Raw genomic sequence first — 22,009 nt, 5'->3', positions numbered from 1 at the left:
GTTGTTTTTTGCTCTGTCATCCATCAGGGAGAGAAAAGCCAGGCCTGATAATTCTTGGCACAGAGCTTTTTCAGTTAAGAATGTCAGCTGTCAGCCTGTCAGGAGAAGTTATTTCTCCGGGTTTGTTTTAAATAGGCAGAGATCCTGCTTCTTGCTGCGCCCCGTTGATAAGAGAGCGCTTTCTGTACTGCTGAAAAGTGTGTCCCATGGCAAGGCCCTTAGTGCATGCCCACTTCAGCTTCCCCAGCTTTGTGTTTTCAGTGTGTGACAGCGCTTGATTGCTTAATATAAAAATGCATTCAGTGTCCCTTTTGCAGCTTTTCTGTGGGATTTTCCCCCTTTCTCCCGCACTGAATGCAGTGCCCTTCCCCCCCCTTCTCTGTGACTAGGTGTTCTAAAAGGGGTCTTTTGCAAAATATGTGCACATTAGATAATCTGGGGTTGCATAAAAGCTCTTTCATATTTGGGGGGCTTTGTGCATGCATAAAGTAGACCTAATTGAAGGCAGAGGCTGTTTGGCACGAATGTGAATACAAGGGTGGGGGACAGAGGGGAAGATTTATGTTAACTCAGGGTGAGGGGGGTTTTTTTCCTTATTAGTTATTTGCAAAAATGTCTCAAAAAGTCATTTTGATGCAGCGTACAATAGTATCACAAACTTGTGCTTTGCATCCTAAGTGCCTGGTTAGAGCACAGTTAGAAGCTGAAATCATTCCTCGATTAGTCCCTGGAGTCCTATCTAAGTCTTTAACTCTCAGCATGTGGTCTGTGATTTAACAATGGATGAAGGATTGCTGAACTCGAGCTGAATGTATAACCTGACATTTCCAAACCTGCAGCCCCTTTGCTTTCTCCTCTCCCCTTCTTCCTGGAGAAGATCCATCAAACCCTCGCCGCAGCTGGCAGTGTATTTGCCTGCAGGGCAGAACTTTGGAGCTGGGAAGAGTGGCAGACCACGGTTCATGAAAATGGATGGGAAACCACTATCAAACAGAGGCGAGGAAGGTGTCTGTGCAGTTCGTGGGTATTACATTAGGGCTATAAGTTCTCTTGGAAGGCAGGAGGGAATTGGTCCTGCTGTCTGCATGCAGCTGTGGGTGCAGCTCGTGATGACCTCCTTATTTTGATGCTGTAAGCCTTCATGTAAAAAGGAAAACATTTCCCATGCATTAATTCAGTCCGGACAGCTCATTTACATACTTCACATCATTTTAAAGATAGGAGGCTGGAGAGGTGGGATGTAAACCTCTGTGAGAGGCTTTGTTGTTAACCTGCATGAACTATTTTGATGTACAGCACCACACACTTAGCTTATAGATGCTCTCATGGTTCATAGGTTATTTCTGACAAATGCTGGCGTGGTCTCCAGCCCTGTGTCTGGCTGTGGGAGTCCAGGTACAGGGCTTCTATCTTACATTGAAATTCCCAGTGCAGTTACAGACCCTGTGGTTCCTTGGGAGGAATGAAATTCCCCACCATGCTGTGAAGCGGCATTCTCTCTGTGTGCACGTTGGGACTTCAAGCTGAGGGAGGTTTCTCCAGTGCCAGCAGCACATCTGCCTCTTGAGGGGTGACCTGCTGGGAAGGGAGTCGCTGCTTCCCTCCTGGCACTGTATCCTCTGCATCCCTCTTCTGTGATAGAGTTTAAGCTCACATTACAAGAGATAGCTCCAGAGGTCTTCAGCTCAATACCCATATACCAGCCAGGAGGCACATGTTAATAGCCTTCAGATTTGGCTTGAGTCAAACTACACAAGTGGCTGTTCATGGGAAGTTGTCCCAGCTTTTCATGTCCTGCCGACCTGGAAATCCACTCATCCCGGTGACTTGGCCTTTTAATGTGAGCTTTTTGGCAGTGTTATAATGATGTAGGTACTTTCAAGTCTGTAAGTGTATTGAGCTGTGATAGTCTTTGATACTGGCAGAGTTCTCGTACTGGGGAGGGAGTGTGATTGCAGCCAAATGCTTATTTTCAGTAACAGAATTATTATTGGAGACCTTTTGGTATTACAGATCAGGTGAGAACGAGTCTCTTCACATAGCAGGCATTGCTCTGGGAGCCAGTAGGGCACCTGCACAGGAGAGAGCCTTGAGGGGAAGGAGGGAACCAGCAGCCCCTCTTGTGATCCTTCTAGGAGGCTTAAGCCGTTGACCAAAATGCCACAATTCAGTGATTTCTTTGAGCTGTGCAGCTCTTGCAGCCCCGGGGGAAAAGGAGATGACAGGACTGTCAGAATGACAACAGTTTTCTTTTAATCCACTCCCTGCGCCAAGTTTTGTGAGCGCTGGAACAAGGGGAGCCTCGAGTTTGAGAACAGAGAGAGAGGCACGGGGCAAAAGTGCCTGCGGTTTTGATGTCCTGATCTGCAGGGAGTTGGTTCTTGCTGCTGTCATGGGAGGGCCAGGCTCAGAGTGGAGGTGTTGCCCAGATGTTCAGATCATTTGCATGCTTGGCTGACAGAGAGCAGAGTCTGTGAGCTCCGGTGTGGTTTGCTGGCTCCCTGCCTCCTGTCCTGGAGCTTCCCCTTCCACGTTGTTTTTCTTTCCCCCACATCCTCACTTTGCAGAGGAAGCTGTGATGAAGCCATCCTGAGGATCAGTCGGACCATGGCTGCAGCACAAGAGTTGGCTCAATCTGGTGGATGAAGTCTGCCTGAACCCATCAAGGTCTTGCTTGGAGATGGTCTCATTAAAGCGCGGGTGCTGAGTCACTCGGTGTGTTCTGCCATCCAAATGCTAATGTATAAACACATCCGTTTGCACAGAATCTCTTGCCAAGTACTTGGGTTTACAATGTTAACAGCTTTAAATAAATTCTTCCTGGAGATAACTGATTTATTAGGCTCCTATCCTTCCGAAGGCAGAGCTAGTCACAATTAACAAACAAAGCAGCGTGAGGCAGTTATCATTCTGGGTAATAAATCTCCCAGTGTTGGGTACCACTTGCTAACGGGCTTTGGAAGTGCAACTATACGTCAGTCAGAGCGTGCCTTCAGCCTGGGCAGCGTGTGCGTGTGGTGCAGTAGCTGTCAATGTGCTGCAGTGGTGATTGCTGTTTGTGCACCCGGGGGTGTGCTGGGGGGGTGATGGGTTTGTGATCAGCAAGAGGCAGCTCTGCGGTGGGTGCAGCCCCTTGCAGCGTGCCAGGGTCCATCCGTGCTCCGCTGCTGGGGTTGGGTTGCGTTGGTCGCACGTTGCGTCTCGGCAGGACTTGTAGGTGTAGAAACCAGGGATCTTGCTTCAATGGGGTTACTGCTGCAGAAGGGCAGCGGGTCAGTGGTTTCCTTTCTCTAATGAACAGAAGTGTGTGAGCTCCAGGGCTCAACGTGCTGTGGATAAATGAGGCGGTTTGATTCCTTTGCTGGTGCTTTTGGGGGATCCAGAGCCTGGAAAAGGAAACGGCTCTGCACTGGGAGTGGATGCAGGGATTAACTCTGCAGGTATCTGCTCTTTCTCCTTTGCTCTCAGGGGTTTACCAGTTGTCCTTGGTCCTTCCTTACTTCCATGTTGTTTGTATTGATCCTCCCCTACTCCTTGGCCACAATTTCTCACACTTACCCCCTTTCCTGCCCCTTTGTCTCAATGCCAGCTCCTCTTTCAGCCCAACATCCTCTTCTGACTCTTGGTCTTGATGGCGCATGGCTAAGAAATGAGCCCTCCAAGTTTTGATGGTGGTAGTTGTTGTTGTTGTTCCCTGACAGCATCTTTGGTTGGCTAAACCCTGGTCCAGGACCTGTTAGTGTGATTCCCAGCACTGGGAGAGATTTCTTGCCGGGTTTGTAAAAATGATGTAAATGGATCCGACATCCTGGCTATAAAACATCTGTAACATTACACATTTAGTTATGTTACTAGAGACTTGAGTTCATTTTGATGGGTAATATTTTATCTGCTACTTTCCCCCTTCTGAAAGCAAAGCTTTCTGTAGAGGAGGATTTATAGAAATATATTCCCAGCACAAAAAAAAGTCCTGCACATTAAGACATTGGGGTAAAGGAGAAATAATGTCTTTGTGTGGAGACCTTGGCTGATTTATCTCTTGCTCGGTAGTTTGGTGTGACCTTCCTAGCTAGGAACAATATCTTTTTATTCTTCCTTTAGTAACAGTAATGTCACTAACGATGTCTTGCACTATTCCAGCATCTTCAAATCAGCCTTTCAGCGGGTTAGATGTTTAATGAGTGAAGCCTCACGGGCTCCATTGAGCTGTGGGGGTATAGTTTTGTTCTTTTTGTGGAAATCAAGGCACACCGCACTCGATTGTGCAACGTACTCAACCTAATGAGGCTTCCACAAACGCTGCGGGTTAAAATGTGTGCCTGAATGCTGAGCCCTGCAGACTCCAGCTGAGCTTCTCCCCAGACTCTTTGATACATCAGCCCTACGGAGACTGAAGTGGCTTGCCCCGTGGTCAAGAAGTGAGTAAACATCACACAAGGGAAGGAAGCTCTTGTAGCTGCACGGTGCTGCCTTCCCTTGGAAAAAAGTAGGAATGTTTTCTCTTGTCTTGCTTCCACTCTTCATTCGTGATGCTGCTCCTCAGGGGCCCTTTTATTCCTAGTCAAGGGTTATTTGATGTGCTTTAGAGCGACAACTATGTTGCTTTCATAATGGCTGGTGGGTTCCCTCCCTCGCAAGGGAAACATCTCTCTTTTGTGAAGGTAGGAGTACTGTAATTCCTGCAATTCACCAACCCATTTGTAGGGGGGAAGAGGAGAGAGGAAACTGCAGCATTTCAGGGAATTGTGGAAGTGTTTCAGCAGCAGCAATAGGCAAATCTGGACATTGTGCAAGATTGCAGTGGTCTCGCATCGGAGGAGAAGATCACCCTTGTGAAGAAGCCAAGCAGCATGTTGCATAGACATTAGCTTGACTCAGCAGATGAAGTAAAACTTGCTCATCAGTACCTGATTGCCATGTGCATCTGTATTATGTAGATGAAATTAATCAAGGCTAAGGGTTAAAGTTTTCCATTTGTTCTTTTCAGAGAAATCATCTGGAGTACGTAGGGAGGGAGGTAAATTGCTTCACGCATTTCTTTTCCCTTCCTGTGAATTTCCCTTGCTTGAGCAGAACATTATCTAGACTCCTACCAGAGAGCTCTCATCCCTGATTTGACAGGGTTATCATGAGGAATTAGTTGATACTAACTTAGAAGTATTTAAATTATGTTCTGCTTTCTGCACTGTAGAGGCAATAAACTTCTCTTTGGAGTGAGTGACCTCAGTGCTTGGAGCTGGGAGAATTTATAAACTCCCACAGAATGCCTCTTCTCAGCCTCTGCACTGGGCTGTGCTATCGGATTTTGTTAAATGCTGTGTTCAACCTCCAAATGCCTTTCTTCCTTCTCCTTCTTGTGAGTGCATGCTGAAAGAAAGGGCCATTGCCAGCAGCAGAAAGGCCATTGTAGCTGTAGGACCACATGTGTTTGGGCATACTGACAGAGCAAGCTGCTTGCATGCTCAAGGCATGGCTGGTGGAATGGTGTAACTGCTTTCTCCATGGTGTGGCAGTGTGAGTTCGTGGGCTTGAGAAGCCCACCTGGTTGGTGGACAGCAGCCTGTGGTTGAGCTTTGTCTGGGCTTCCATGGGCTATTTGGTGCTCAGCCTTGGGAAGGGCTTTGAGGCTGGCGGGTGGCACCACAGCTTTTCAAGTGTGGGCCTTTGTGATCAGTTGTCTTTGGAGCCTTCCTCCACATTGACCTTGAGCATGCCCTTGTAAACGTGTTCTTTCACAATTGAAGGACACAGGTTTTCTGGGTGTGTTGTGGATATGGTACATGCTGGTTCTGTCTAGAAGGTGGTACAATATAAACAGCGGAACTGATGAACGTTGTAGTGCTCACTTAATGCTGTGTCCCCATCAGATACTGCTGCCATGTCTTTGAACGCGAGGTCTCTGGGCACAAAGCCATCTCTGCCTCTTTTTGCCTGCACAAGGTGAAGTTTTGCCAGTAGCCTGCAGATTTAGGACTGGAGTCTTAATTGCTTCCCATTGGGACCTTTGTCCCTGCATTACATGGACATTGCAGAAATCCCACCCCAGTGCACAGTCACATTGGGCAGTGCTCTGCATCTGTAGTCCTGAGGTGTGTTCATTTAGAAATAATTATCTTCATTTAACCTTACTGATGCAGGTTTTAAGCTGAGGAGTAATCAGGCCTTAGAGGAGCTGTCTGCACTCAGCTAATGTGGAGAGCTGCCTTCCTCACCATACCGTGCGTGAGGAGCTAAAGCAACCAGAGGGACTGGAATAGATATTCCTCTGTGTTCCCCTCTTCCTGCCTCTGAGCCTGGCTTCTGTCACCCAGAGAAGAGTTAACAACTAGAGCACGGTGGAAGGGAGCAGCCCCGGGGGATATGATAAAACTGGTTATAGCAGGGCTGTGGGGCTATGATCTATTCCTGCTCTCCGAAGGAGGGGCAGTTTGGCTCGGGTGGATTTTGCTGTGTCGTTTCATACAAAGCTTGAAGCCAGATTCTGCTCTCGCAGCTGGGGCTGATTTGCAGGAGATTTGGTCTCCCATGAAGAGAGCTCTTCGTGGTGGTGCGTGTGAATGGGTTGCTGTGCCCAGGGTGCAGGGGGTGGCTTGCAGGGTGCTTTGGGGAGGGTATGGGATGCTCCCCCCCCTGTTCCCAGAGTTAGGTTGTGGCCTGTGATGGGCTGCTGCTGGTTAACTGTACCTGTGAGTGAATGAGGGGCTGGTCCTCCCAGGGGACCGACAGGAGAGTTCAGTTTGGTCGTGGCTGGGGAGATGAGCAGGAAGGGCTGCGCTGGACCCAGGCCAGGTTTGCTTGTGAAACGCCACAAATGGCTTCGGTGATTGCTGCCAATTCAATCTGTCACAGAAAAACCACTGTGTGTGTTCTGCCTCCTGCCGATGCCAGAGTCATGGAGGGAGAGAAGTCAAACACCAACCCAAACCTGACCCTTGCAAAGGTGACAGCAAAACCAGAGACAGCCAAAACAGGGACAGAGTCAACGGTTTTGTTTATGGATGGATACGGAGAATACAACCCATCTGTATTGTCCACAGCAATGGAGGGAACTGATTTAGCCAGCTGGGAATCTGTGCTGCTCCTCTGGATCAAAGAGCCCTTTCATCCCTGCATACCTTCCTATAGCTTGAGTTGGTTGTCAGGGGATGGCGTTAGCTTGCACAGGGGTCAGGCACAAGGTATTTGCACTGGTTAAGTCTTGCTGAAATCCTATTTTGAATACTAAAGGCATATTACGTGTGGCATATAAAGCATTGCTGCCTTTGCACACGATGGAGTTCCTCTTGCTGTTGGGGAGCTCGGGAGTCTAATATTTGCTTAGCTGATGGTACGTGGTCAGCAAAACACGTCCATCATTTGTCAACCATACAGTAATGCCTGGGGACAGGGATGGATCCTGGGTGTTCTCTTGGTGAGTGCAGGAGGGATGTCAGCTTTCAGCACATGTTGCTTTGCATCATGTTTCAGTTTGGGTTTAATAGCTTTTTGGAACTTCCTGTAAGGATCCTGGAGGCAAAAGGGAAGAAACTTGGAGAATTCTTGCTTATGGTTTGTGCTCTGCCAAAGCAGCCCAGCAATTTAGTTAACAAGATCACTTCCCCTGTTACATGAGTTATTGTTGGTTTTAATTAGAGGTAATGCTGTAGTTTGAATGTACAACACAATGGGGTATAAAATGCAGTTCAGCGTATATAGCAAAGATGATTTTTTCCAATTATAAACCTATTTAGAAGGCGGATACGTTAGAAATGATGAAATGTCGAGCTGCAGGTTAGGTGAGCAAGCTGGAATGCGCATGCACCCACGCATCCGCGGGGCCGTGCAGGAAAGAGGGAAGTGCTCTGGAAAACAGGTCTGTGTGCATAATTAGCTCAGTCTGACATTAATGCTAATTTCAGCATTTGTGATGCAGGTTCAGTCTTAGTACCCTGCCCCACTTCTACCCCACAGAGAAGCTGAGGCTGCGAAGCTGTGATGAACTCCAAAGGGTGCGCACCAGAGCCAAGTTCCTGCGCAGGTTTCCAGGGTGTTCTCCGATCCTCATGTGTGTTCCTTTGCTTCAGTGCCTCTTTCTGCCTCCTGCTCATGGAGAAAGTGCTCCTGGTTTAAGTAGAGGCTTGGAGAGCATCCTGGTGTTCTGACTCCGCTGCCGTGTCACTTCCTAACTGTATGGCACCTCTGGATAACCCATTCACAAAGCACATGCCTGAGGTCTGAAATTCTGGGAATTCTGCCAATTATTTCAGGAGCTTAAACTCCCCTTTGGGCGTTTTTAATGGTTGTGATGTCAGACAGGTTCAGTGGGGAAAGAAAAGCCACCAAGAAACTAAGTTGGTGCCTGAGTACGTGGGGATGTGAACGGCAGTGGAACTGAAGGCTCTGACTGTGCAAAACTCCAGTTCCTTCATTTTCCTTGAGCGGTTTGGGATTAGCTCATGGAGTGTATTGACAGGTTTGGGGCGGGATTTTTGTTTCCAGAGACTGTGTCTTCAGCCTGTGGTAGAGATTCCCCTGATAGGTCCCAGTCCAGTCTTAATTACAGCCTTAACCTTGCAGAAAGTGGCGTAAAATCAGAAGACTCATCCTGCTAAAGCAGGGTGCTGGTTTCCTGCTTCTGCACCACCTGGAGCGTCTGCTCAGCTTCAGAACACAGAGGTGAATGTGTTTCTCACAAGCCAAGGCAGTGAAGAGCTTGTCACCTTGACTGGCTCTTCACAGCAGTAGTCACATGTGTTTTGATTAACTGCAACCCCAGCACAGCACACAAACAAAGCAATTCTGCAGGTACTTACAATTAACGGGCTCTGTAACCAGCCTTAGATCTCCCTGTCCCCTGTTGATTCCTTCTGCAGCGAGACAGACGCCTTCAGTATACAAAAGCTTCAAACCCATCTAAGATCTGCTTTTGCAGAGCCCTGCGATAGTGAGTGATAGATGAATTATACTGCAAATTCCAAACAAAGACATGAAGCTGGAAGTGGTGTGGTTTCGCTGTGACCCAGACCTCTCGGAGTCATTCATAAAACATGGGCTTGTGATTGATTCACACAAATCACTTCCCATTGCCCAGGCGCTGCTGTTCCACCCCAGGCAAGGAGCAGATGGAGCCGCTCTCTGAGGGGCTTGAACCCCAAATCACTGCGGGTGACTGAATCCTTTTGCTGGTTGTGGGAGCCCCCCCCACTGCAAATGACCTCCAGAAAGCAGATTCTGAATTAACTTACAGGGAAAGACTCCTCAGTGGCTTTCACTGGGGGACTGCAGGCTGGGACCCATAGGTTAGGGCTTTTTGTTATAATAAAATAACTAGAATGAGTGTTTTCCTTAGATATATACATAAATGTTTTTCTGTACTTACGGGGTTTTGTTATAGGTAAGCTGATTTATTTTCTGAGCCAAATGAGAAACTTTGATTTTAAAAAACCTTCAGTTTTTAAAAGAGAAACTCCTTGCTTGGCTCAGTTCCTTGTGCCTCTGATCATTTGTCATCTTTAATGGTTATTTCTTCCTAATATCTAATCTTACTCTCCCCTCTGGCAGGTTAAAGCCATTCCCCTTGGCCTGTCCCTACAGGCCCTTGTCCAAAGCCCCTCTCCAGGTTTCTTGTAGCCCCTTTAGGCACTGGAGCTGCACTAAGGTCTCCCCTTCAGGAGCCTTCTCTTCTCCAGGCTGACCCAGCCCAGCTCTCCCAGCCTGGCTCCAGAGCAGAGCTACTTTGAAACCTGTTACTGGTGATTCAGTGACTTGACCTCACAGAAGGTGCAGTAAAATCCCGGAGTTAGGGAATACTTGTGGGTATTTGTACTGTTTCTTGAATGCTCTCTCCTGTTTGGCCAATGTGTTTGCAAACCTTTGGTATTAGACTGTTTGTGCTGCGAGGCTCTGGGCTGTGGGTCTGGTGCAGGGCTCTGTGGGAGCTCTGCAGTGTTCACCCCCATGAAGCTCTGCCTCCTGACTCCTCTGTTGGGCTGGCGAAGGAGGATTTGCAGGTTAGAGCAGGACTTGGAGGCTTTGTTTCCAGTTGGTCCCAGTCCCGCTGCAGTCATCTAATAACTGCAGAGCGATGAGGCTGTACCAGCACGGACAAGTCAGCAGCGTGCAGCAGTTACCTGGCATTGGTGTTGGAGACAGCACGGGGGGCTTCCAGCACAAACAGCAGCTCCTCTGCTTGGCTGAGGCTGTCCTGGGTGCCCTGGGCTCCATCCGAGCTGAGCACGGTGCTGGTCTCACCGCTGGCTGTGGGCAGCCCCATGGCACCGTGGTGAGATCCAGATCCATAGGGGTAGAAAGCTGGTTTCCAACCCCATGCGTGTGTCTTGGCCATGTCTCCTGGGCTGATTGTTGGGTTGGGGGTGAGAAGAGGACTCTGTGGTTGAGTCTGATGGGGCTGAGCCCATGGTGGGGCTGGGGCGTGTTGTTACCTTGTGCTGTGGGTGAAGGGAAGGCAATGAACCTTCCTGTTGAGGCATGTCAGGATGGGAGAATTGCCCAGGCTACACGTTCCTTGTGTTCCTTTGCTGAGGGGAAGACGTGTACCAAGGCAGTCGAACCGTCTCTTCAGGAACAGGCAGATTGTAAAAGCAGGCTTAATTTTGTGCTTCACTTTTGTACCAAAGAGCTGATTTCTGAACCCATTTCCCATCCCGCAACACATCTCAAGGCATTAAAATATTGTGAATCTGCTTGTCATTGCCAATATTTCCTTTGACTGAAGCTATTGAAACAAAGTAGGGTTTTTTTTCCTTTCTTCCTTAACCTTCAATCTTGCCTCTAAAAGAAGGAGCTCTTTTCTGCCTTTCTTTCTTGGTCAAATATAAAAATGATGATAATTTCAAATATTGCTTTAGAATAATTGCTTTCCTCCCCCTTTTGTATGACAACAGAAGCTTGGCCTGATCTTAAATCAGATGCTGGCAGGCAGAGGGCTCTTGACAGCCCTGCAAAATCCTTTAGTTACAAGTCGGCTTTAGCCAATTCTTTATTTGTAAATGACAATTTTCTACAGAAAAATATATGCTTGGGCTTCAATTTGGGAGCCCAGATTGCGGCCAGGGAAAATAATTGAATTTTTACACTGGGTTTTTTCTCTTTTCTTCCTAACTTAGGAAAAAAACCTCAACCGAAGCTCTGTGAAGTACGTTAGGGGCTGATGGAGGGGAAATACCCACCCCGCTTCATTTGAGCAGCAGCGATGTGATGTTTAATGTGCTCTGCGCTCAGAGTATTTGGGGCTCCTGCTAGGTTTTGGGGGGATGGCTCAGTTCTGTGCCTGTGCTGCACAGCACCATGTGTCACAGAGCCTGGGGGGCAGTTTGGGGAGCCCCACTGCTCACAGTGGGTCTGATGTGTGCCCGGCCATCTGCCCTGTGGTGCTCCCTTTGCATTGCTTCTGCATCTGCTGGCTATTGTGTAACCAGGCAAGTCCTGGTGCTGGAGTTAGGGGGCATTTCTTGCCTCCGGTCTGTGTAAGTTGGCTTCTGTCATCCAGAAACCAAACTCAGGTGCTTTACTGCGTGAATTTGTTATTGATGTGAGTGTTGGCTTCCTGAGTTAGCAGTCAGTGTTGTGTTCAGAACATCTGTGTGTGGTGGGGTAGGCTGCTAGTGAGCTGTCTCCAGTTGTAAGGTCACTGCCTGCTCTAAGCTGGGGCATTTCCCCTCTGTCCAAGTGTACAGGGACGATGCCAACCCCATCAGAGCATGGTGGGTCAGCAGGAGGAGCTGGGTGCTCAGCTGGGGTCTTGGGAAACACAAAGGAGTTTCTGATGGGCCTGATCCAGCCCTAATGGACAGTGATACATAAACATTTTGGGTGGAAGGTGGTTTGTGGCAGCTGGAGGAGCACTGGATCAGCAGCTCTCACCATCTTCCTTAGTCTGGTTGTTTCTAAAGTAACTGTGCAAGTTCTTTGTAAACTGACCCATGGAAACTGAATAACACAACTCTTCAATTCGATCTAATCACCTTTTGCCTACCAAGGAGCATGCACTCTGCCTTTAGGAGGGGAAATGGCTCGTTGTCTTTGAGACAGCAGCTATGAGGATACCACACTTGGCCTCCTTCACTCCTCTTTGCATTGAGAAGCACAATAAAACCCACTTATTAAAACAAAATATCCAGGGGCTACAGTTGTTATTGAGGGGCCGTGCTCAGCCGTGCCTCGGGTAAAACCCAAGCAAGACAGAGTGGGGAAAAGTATCTAATCAAATAGAATCTGAACTGCTCTGTAAAGGAATATTCCCATTAAGTGGCTTAGGGATGGTATCTGAAGACTGTGTCTGTTCTGCACGTACTGTTTGAAATAACCCGGTTAAACCATGTGCTTGTCTTGTCGTTTCTTACAGATGGTCACAAGAACAAAGAAAATATTTGTAGGTGGATTATCGGCTAACACGGTAGTGGAGGACGTAAAGCAATACTTCGAGCAGTTTGGCAAGGTAAGGTCCTGCCCCAGTGCGCGTGGCATGGTTTGAATTCCTGTCCTTGGCTTTCTTCCTCCTTTCTTTCTGAAGTGTGTCTTGAAAACACAAGTGCAGGGAGCTCTGTGCTCGGAGGAGGCCACGCTTGGTGCCTTGCAGAGCAATTTCTTGTAGCCTCTGGAATCCCTGTTCTGTTTGGTGCATGTGTACAGCATTGCAATGCTGTTTCATTAAAGAGGGTCACTGGGAGGTGAATCTGTGTGTGTGTAAATCAGCCTTCTGTTTAGCCCTGACTGCAGGGGCAAAAGGAGCAGATAGACCTGTTGGAGGGAGCTCATTAGGTGGTGAAAATGCCTGGAGGAGCCAGTGAATAGGCAGTAATGTGGAAGCCACTAGAATATCCATTTCATTTCTTATTTAAACATCCTCACGCAACATCCTGAGGAAATTTATGTAGAATCCTGACATCATTTAGAAGAAAGTGTGTGCACAGCAGGAATCCTGGCCCTTGCCAGAATAGTCCTGTCTGTGATGGAGCAGCTCAGACCCAGGGCTGTGACTGGGGCTTAGTGCCATCAGCTTCCATGGAGCTTCCTGGACCCGAAGGCTTTGGGATGCTTGGTCAGGAGTCCAGCAAGGCGATGAAGAGCTTGTAGAGCCATCTGCTCCAAGAGCAGTTCGTGGTATCACCTTCCATGGAGACTCCTGTCAGCCCCACTGCCTGCGGGGCTCTGTACAGCTCGATTCCTCTCTCTCAAGTACACCAGCTGATGGTTTGGGTGCGCGATCACATGAAGACGCAACAGGATATCCCAAAGCAAAGCAGCTCCCATTCCTTGTAGTTCATTTATGTTTCTCTTATCTGCCCCAAAAGCCTTGGTCGGGCAGTGCTTTGTTGAGGGCTGAGGGGGTGAGTTTATAAATGATCCCTGTGCTGGATTGATGGTTGTTTTGCAAACCTTTCATGTTATTTGCAATAATAATCTTCGATTCTGGCAGGATGTTTACAGCCTGCTGAGCCTTTTATTAAAGGATTACACGAGCTTTTGGATGTTTCTTCTGTAGTTACTTCTAATTGCAGAACTCTTCTAACCTGTATTTTTGAAGTTAATAATAGTTTCAATGGAAGTGCTTTGCATATTGTCTGGATGCTGCCTTAATACAGTCTTTTTAATTTCACCATCTGGTAGTTTCATGCTTGCAGTTTTACAGTCCCTGAGCATGCAGACAACAAGGCTGTGTTTTTCAGGAGTGACTAGTGATTCGGGGCACTTCAGTCCTGCCTTTCTTGAGGTGGCTTGAAAGGGGGTTTCCTTTCCAAAGGCAATGCTTTTGGAAAACCAAGTGTTTTTTTCAAGTGTCTTAATTTGAAGGCTTAAATTAAGGTGCTGAAAATAACTGCACAAGGTGTGATGGAGGCTGGAACCTGTTCCTCTGGCGGTTATGTGCTGCGTGGTCCAGTCCTTAGAGACCAGCTCCTGTAGGACTCAGGCTCGCAGGGCTCGGTCCCTGTGATACCAGGTGACATTTTCCAGGTGGATCCCTGTTTGATGGATCCCTATTCTAGCTTGTGAGGAGGATGAGGTTGGTGATGTTTTGAGGAGAGGCTTCTTGGCCCTGTCACTGCGTCTTGACCTTGCATACAGGCATTTGGGTTCTCTCTGCTGTGCTTTGCTGTTCATCAACTGAGACAGTTTGGATTGTGGGGTCTTTCAGGTGCTTCTCCCCAAGGCTCTGGTAGTGAGGAGATGCAGAGCTGATGGTTAATGACCTGAGGAACCTGTGGTCCAGCTGAATTAGAAGACTCATTTATGTGCTGTGGTGGGTGTGATGTTGCATTCAGCTATAATGACCCAGAACTGGTCCTATGGGACCTTCTGGGAGCTGCTTCCTTCTCCATTTGCTTCCTCACCTTTCCTTGACTCCCTTGCTCAGATTGCAAGCTCTTTGTGGCAGGTGTTGGTGACCCATCCATGCACTGCTTAAGGGACAAGCTTCGCTCTCCAGTCAAGCCATTGCAATGCAGACAGCGCATGGTGATGAATTAGCAGGGTTTGCATTTGCTTAGCACCTCCTTAAAATAAAGCAAATTGCATTAGCTAAGGTGCAGAGGAGCCGCCCATGTTTGATAAGAGCATCTCAGGTGACTTGCTCTTTGAAATGCTGAGCTTATTTATTGGTGTGGAAAAAATTGCTTACCTACTGCTGCGATTCTTGAAATCCTGTTTGTACTTGCTGCAGAGAAGAGCTTTGCAGCCAGGGAGGTTGTTTTGGTAACTGGATGCAGCTCTCAGCATACACGACGTGTTTAGAACAGCTCCCAGCTTTGGGGCTCGCTCCTTTAACTGGAGCTGGCAGGAAAGGACGTCAAGTGTTGAATTGAAAACTGCAGCTTTTTGGAAAGTAAATGGCAGGATCTTTTTTTCCTCCAATAAAAAGTGCTTTAATGAACCTTCTTCCCTGACTGCACCACTGAAAACGCCTCCTGTGAGAGCACCAAAATACGTCGTGATGAAAACTCCTGAGACTTTGATTGTGAAATTCCTGATAGCGATTATTTATTTCTTCCTGTAAAGCCCAGGATCTGCAGGAGTCCCAGCTTTGATTTCAGGAAGATGGGCATCCCTGGCTGCTGTAAGCTATGGAGGAAAACTGGGGAATCATAGAATCGTGGAATGGTTTGTGCCTGAAGGGACCTCAAAGCTCATCCAGTTCCAACCCCTGCCACGGGCAGGGACACCTCCACTAGAGCAGCTTGCTCCAAGCCCCATCCAGCCTGGCCTTGACTGTCCTGGTACCTGATCCCGGTAGTCGAATGCAGTTGTTTCTGTGATGCTCTGCTATTTCACTCAAAGATGGTTCAAACATTCTGGCAAACAAAATAATTCATCGGCAACATCACCCATCTGCAGCACTGCCCTTGTGCTGAGTGAAAAGCTGGCTGTTAAGACGAGGTTGTAAATGAGGAAGTGCTGGAAGTGAGGAGATCCAAAGAGAAGCTCAGTGGGGCTGCGCTTCCCTCCCCTTTGGAGAGGCCCCAGGTTCTGCCTGAAGCCATCAGCAGGTCTGTGGCTTTCTGGAGTTGTAAGCAAAATGGTGCTGGAGGAGATCAGGACGAGCTGGAGCATTTCAGGCTTCTGGTGTCATTTAAATAAAAGGGGAAAAAGAAGCAAGAGCCTCTGAAAGCCTCACTCTGGCTGTGCCCACCAGAAGAAAGCCCCCAGCCACTAAGGAATTGCACTTCTCGGGACGTGAGTGTTCTGCACCTTTTCAACTGGAAGGAACTGATGATGAGGGCATTCTTAGGGTCCGTTTTTACTGGCTAATGCTCCCTTTAGAGAGCTCCTGTGAAAGTTGTGCAGTCCTTAGTTTGCGACTTGCAATTATACTTCACATGGCGAACTGTGTAATTAGTTTGGAAGACTTATGCCTAGTCATTGGTTTATCCTAATCGGCTTTGGCTTTTCCCAACAACAAAGTGAGCTTATTTTCCTAAGCTGAAACAACTCTGCTCCCTTTGTTCCTCTCTTTTATTGTCTCATTCCTTTCATTCTGTTTTACTGCCAAAGTTTTGTTTCATTAGGCCTACAAGTCATTTCCAATCCAGTGGGCTGCTACAATAAGGCCTTTATAACTCAGCTGCCCTGGTTCCCATGTCCCTTCTGGTCTGGAGCCAGGACTTGCTGTTTGACATGGGATTTTAACCCTTTCGGTGCCCCAGCTGCCAGCACCCCCTTTGTCCTCATCAGAGAGGTGAAGGCTGGGATCAAGGTAGATTGGTGGGACCATGGGATGAGCCCATGGACCCAAACGGTCGCGTGTGGCTGTTAATGGATGTGTCCATGTGGTTGGGCTCCAGGTACAACGTTTGGACCCAATTACCACAAACCAGTTCCAAGTCAAATTCTTCTTGCTGGAATGCTGTAATGAGCCTTGGTGGGAACAGCCCTCTGAATGAAAAGGCCACTGTGTCCTTCCAGCCGCTGCTTCCAGCACGATGGGAGCAGGGTTGTGTTAAAGGTACGTTTCAGTTGTCTTGAGCTATTAGATCAGCCCGTGTATGAGTGGTGGTGTAGAAAAAATGCTGTTTTGTTGTGTGGGAGAGAACCCGTTCAGATTGATACCCTTGAACAAGAAGGGTGATTTGTAGATGAGATGTGGAAATAGTTCTGTGCGTAAACAGTATTTTTCCATACTGTTATTTCTAAGTGCTGCAAGAGCAGTGCTGCTGCTGGTGCTTCCAGCTGCTTCCCTCCTCCGAAAACTCTCAAGCAGGACCATTTGCTCTACATTTGCTCCTTCACAGCAATCCTCAAGCAGTTTTTGGGGAAGGGGGCTGTGGCATCTGCTTTTTACTTGGGATTTTCAGATGGAACTGGGACCAAGCGCTGTGCATGAATCCTGTGTTCTGTTCTGGCTTGCCACGAGGCCCCCAGACAACTTGCAGGCGTGTTTCGACTCTGCTTGGAGTATGTTGCTTCCTCAAGAACGGCTTTTAAGGTTTGGGAATTTTGAAGCAAGGCAGGATTTCACAATTACCTCTCTGGATCTGAAGGGGTTTGTGCAGACACTTGTTATTTCCTGTGAGACGCAAAGCAGGCCAGTGGAATAACAGCATCTTGCTTCTGATGAAGGGGGGGGTCTGCTGTGAAACTGTTGAGCTTCTGAAGCTTGTTGTTTTCTCACCTCTCCCTTCTATAGCCAGGACTTGCTGTTTAGTGGCAGTTGAGCAACTGAGAGGAGAGTCACTTCTTTGCTCCAGGCTCTGCTCAGGAAGCTAAAGCTGGAAGCAGCGAGGAGCTTGTGGACACAAAGTGTGAGAATGAGAGTTTCTCCTTTGCTTGTCCATCCCGACGCACTGTAACACAGACAGCAGTGTAAATAGGGACCAGTTTAACCACTGAAATCTGCTGTAATTGGGTCCCTCTGCTTTCTCCATGTGCTGGGAAGGGGAAGGTGTGATCCGGGCGGAGGAGTTGAGCCCAATGGGGTGGTTTTACATAACGTGCTTCCTACGTGCTTTCCTCTGACAGCTGTGAAAACATGGGAGAGAGAACTCCTTGTTTGGCAGAGCTGCCTGGGTGTGAAGGAGTTAATGTGCCCTCCCAGCATTAACCACTCCAGTGGTTTACTTTTCCCTGAGACCTTGAGGTGGCCTCTGAAGATGTTATTACAATAGAGTTGTTAGCATGAGAAAAGGTGGTTTTCTCGCCATGGGTTCATTTTGGGGGGATTTGGAAGTCTCTGTGAGCTGGGGCTGAGGCCAGAGTCAGGAATTCTGCTTGTCTGAAAGTGAAAGCTCAGTTAATTTAGCTTTGGCATCCAGTTTGAATTGTATTGTTAGGTCTGGTGGACATTGATATGTAGATTTAATGGTCAATAGGATACACGGATGGTCTATTCTTGAAGTATTTGCTTTGCAGGAGAGTTGGGGTTTGGTCTGACAAGTTGTTAGCCTTTCACGTTTTCCAGCAGGTTCAGTATGGATGAATTGGTGACATCTTCGGAAATGGACAGATCTGGACTCTTAAGTTATGTTCCAGTCTGTAATAGCCAGAGTTCCCAAAACATTTGTGATGTGCAGTAATAGAGAGAATGTGTTGGCATTGTTTTAACTGCTGCTAACCTCAGTGTTCCCTTGCAGAGTGACTCGGAGCTCAAGACCTGGTGTGGAGTACCTTATTGCTCATTATATTCTTTTTTCTATCTACATTATGTACCTTGGGAGAAGCTGCTCCATCTGAATCCCTGCACCTCCTCAAAACAGCGAGCAATAGGCAAACACGTCATCGTTTGCAGCATCTGATGAGTTTGGGGTGATGAAAACCAGGGTTTGGGGGTCCTGTTCTGTTACAGTGGCACAGAACAGGATCCAGCCTTGCTCACACTCCTGCTCTGCCCTTTGCTTGTGCTTTAAAGTGCCACTACGTCCAGATTGCCTTATTAGAATGTTATGTCCATGATATTCCAAAGGATAATGAATGTTCCTTTAAATGTGACAGAGGCATCTGAGATGCAGGGGTCCCTCATGGCCTAAAGCACTTTGATTATTCCTCCTCCGTCCCGCACCTGGTTGCCTCTCAGATTTTAAGCAGACTGAGAAACTCGATCATTGCTCAAAGAGAGGTCGGTGTTTGCGTTCCATCAGTGCACGGTCGGGCGCAGGAGTCACTTTTTCAGTGATCTGCAATAAGGCGCACGTGTTGTGGAAGTGGTTTTGGTACAAATTAGGCCTTGGTTTCTACCTGCACTTTATAGACGAGGAAATGCTGTGCAGGGTTTGTGGGCACGGAGGCTCTATCGGGGCTCGGCACTGGTTTGAAGCACAGTTTTAGTTCCCTTTCTGCTCTGGTTAAATGAAATGGGAGGAAGCTGCTGTGCTGCAGCGCTGTAACCGTGTGAGGTGAGGTAATGGTGGCAAGCCCCCGAGCATCTGCCTTCTGTTTCCTACATGCCACCCACTTGCTGTCTGACTTTGGGCAAGCTGCTTTATCTTGCCTTACGTTTCCTTGCGTTTCCTACATAGTGAGCTCTGCAGGGCATGGGAAGTGCAGATAGGCCAACGCTTGGGACACACTTTGTCAGTGTGGACTCAATGCAGACGAGCACAGTCATTCTGGTTGTGTCCGTGGCCATGGTGGCAGCACCCGGGCTGGTTCAGGTCACGGGATCACAGCCTGGTTTGAGTTGGAAAGAACCCCAAAGCTCATCCAGTTCCACCCCACTGCCATGAGCAGGGACACCTTCCCCTAGACCTGGCTGCTAAAAGGAACCCGGCACCAAGGAGCCCTAACAGCAGGGCCTGCATCCTTTGCTTAAAATGCACTGATTTTAAGACAACTAAATGAGCTTTCAGGTTCCTTCCAACCCAAACCATTCTAAGACTCTATATTTCCAATATATGCTGCAAAATTGCATCAGATTCCACTTTGACACTTGAGGTGCAAGCTCCTGGACTCTCCAGGAGGTTCTTTACAAGTGCAGGCACTGCTCCTGACATCCATCAGATGCTAACCTGCATCCAGAGCTTGTGTTCCTTGGGTAGCTCCAGCTGAGGGTGCCAAACTCAGGTTTTAACATTGGTTCTCTAAGGAAAAAATAGCAGTGGTTATTTAAAACTTTGTGGGGAGCAATTGGAGCTTGCACTGGGTTGCTCACAAATTTGGGGTAGGCTCACCAGGTAAAGTGAACTCCTTAAAGCTTAATCACTTGGAGAGTGTGTTTGATCATTGTCATCGTGCTCCATAATGAACACACCAGTATTGAGTGACAGGCTGTGAAACGGGAGGGTTTTTTGCTCTGATTCTGGGCCCTTAAGAAAAGGGATTTTAAATGTATCCATGGAGGAGCTTCAGATCAGTTGTTCCAAATGTGGAAAAAGGGCACAGGTTGCTGGAAGGAGGTGTAACATCTCTTCCATGTGAAAGTGAGTGGTACTGGGGTACCCATCACCCGCTGAGCTGGTGCAGTGCAGGGTGGGACCTGGTGGTTCTTGTTTTGGTTGTGTGCTTGGTCTTATTATTTATCCCTATGGTTTTCCATGCAGGTGCTAAAACTCCACAAGAGAGTTTTCAGGCAGTGCTAGGGGTGCAATAACCCAGCTTTGCTCACACATACAACAGTGAGGTACAACCAGCTTAATTAAACTCATGCTACTTCTGCAGAGGTAGACTATGCAGTTCATTGACATCCCTCTTCCACATGTGTATCTCTCTTAGGAGAGCTTAGTGTTTCTTTTTCTGGGGAAGAAATGTGCCTGGGAACATTTTTTCCCTAGAAAACCAGTTTCTGGTGAAAAATGTGTGTGTTTTGGTGCAGTGGAACAGCAGCCAAGCGTGGCAGCATGGTCAGCATCAGTCCTGTCAGTAACCGTCCGGTGGTGGGTGATGTGCCAGCCCAGGGAGGGAGAGATGGGGGGAGTTGTGGTGTAGTGTATGTATTTATATAGAAAGAGGCATGTGGCGCAGGATATGCATTTATATAGATAACTTCAGAAATGGGGACAAGGGCAAAGTAGCTCAAATGAAGAGCCAATTAAGATAATCTAAGCAGAATGGGGATTAACTGCCTCTTAATCTGAAGGATACCTAAAATGCATGTGGCTAGTTTAGATCCGTCAAATGTTGTCTCTGGCAGGGGCATTCAGAAGGGGTTGGGGGTCAGTAGGAATTAACAGTGGTGCTTTCAACTTATTGTCCAGGGCTAAATGTTGTTGAAATAGTGATCTGGGCTCTGATGGGTCCTGCCAGCGGAATATATCACAGGATATGCCTCTTTGCTGTAATGTCATAGCCGTGGAGGTTTGAAGAAGTACTGGATGTATTGTAAAGATTGCTCATATAAAAGGAGTTCACCTTTTGCAGTTTTTCTTTTCAGTGGCAAATCTATCAGGGAAAAGCTGCTGTGTGTTCTCTTACTTAAAGTGAGTTGCAGTGCCCATCGTGACCTTTGCTGAGGCTCCAATGAGGCAGGTTGGTCCAAAGGAGCCAGTGATGCACCTTCCCGTACCACTGGCTGGTTGTGGAGCCGAGGTTATGTTTGCACCGCTGCTCCAGGACGTGGATGCTAAATCTCAGCCAACACACATGTGTGCAGGGTTCCACTGAGTATCTTCATTGTAAGGCTGGTGCTGGAGGAAGGGGTGCGTGGTAAAGCCGTGGCGATGCTCCGCTTTGCGGGACCTGCTGTGCAAAGCGCTGACTTTTCGGGAGAAGGTCCCTGTGTTGACTCTATTACTGTGATGAGTGGTTTAGCGAGTTCAGATCGGTGCCATGTTAATTGTCAGGCCTGGGAGGGTGGGAGCAGATTTCACCAGGGGCAATGGAAGAGATCCAATGAATTTCCACTCTGTTTCCCTGCTTGGCAAACCAGCACTTACTGTCACTTTGCATAAATAGGTTTATTTCAGAGGGTCAGCCGTCAGCACTCCCCCTCTTCGCCTCCCGGCCCACCCTCCCCTGAAGGATAGGAGGCCGACGAGCATTTAATTTCCCCAACAGCAGGTGCTTGTCATCCATCTGAAGATAGCTGCCAACATCTGGTGCAATTGCCTCAGCAAACGCCGTAACAAGGCGGCCTGCAGTTCAAACGCAGAGAGAGCATTGCCTCTTTAATGATAACAAGCTGTTGGCTTCCCCTCGGAGATGAATTCATCTCACAGATGTTTGTCTAGTTTTGGCAATCTTATCACTATAGCTTTGGTGATTATGCTCAACTGGAGACTATTACTATAAAAGAAGTTTGAACTTGTTCCATTTTTGCATTATTTATTTATTTAGCCATTTATTTCTTTGCTTTCTGGATATAATTTGTATCAACAACTGTAATGTTGAGCCCATTACCCAAGTACCCTTATGATTTTGTACTGCATCTGTTGAACAGTAGCGCGCTACTTGACATTCCCCACTGGCAAATGTCTTTCAGCCACGCTGACGTTTCTAACATTCCCCATCAACAGCTTTGTGGTTTGAACCCTCTATTTAACACTACATTTTCGGGGATGACTTGGCTCTCGCTCTGTCTCTTCTCTCTAATAACTGCAATAGACTTACTATTTCTGCAAAGCGGGAGTCGCCAGGCATGTTCTGGATA

General features: G+C 47.8%; 1 protein-coding gene across 4 annotated transcripts in view; it reads left to right on the top strand.

Annotated features, from left to right (window-relative positions):
- MSI2 (musashi RNA binding protein 2) overlaps positions 1-22,009 on the top strand; it is a gene marked incomplete at its 5' end in the record, with an annotated part of 213,435 nt that overhangs the window by 63,987 nt on the left and 127,439 nt on the right. For all 4 annotated transcript variants that reach the window (XM_080629938.1, XM_080629939.1, XM_080629937.1 and 1 more), the window contains one exon: positions 12,344-12,436. In XM_080629938.1, coding sequence (XP_080486064.1) covers positions 12,344-12,436 — 93 coding nt within the window. The remainder of the gene's footprint in view (positions 1-12,343; positions 12,437-22,009) is intronic.

Source organism: Psittacula echo, assembly GCF_963264785.1.
Source record: "Psittacula echo genome assembly, chromosome: 15".
NCBI lineage: Eukaryota > Metazoa > Chordata > Aves > Psittaciformes > Psittacidae > Psittacula > Psittacula echo.
This window is presented reverse-complemented; position numbering and strand designations above follow the sequence as displayed.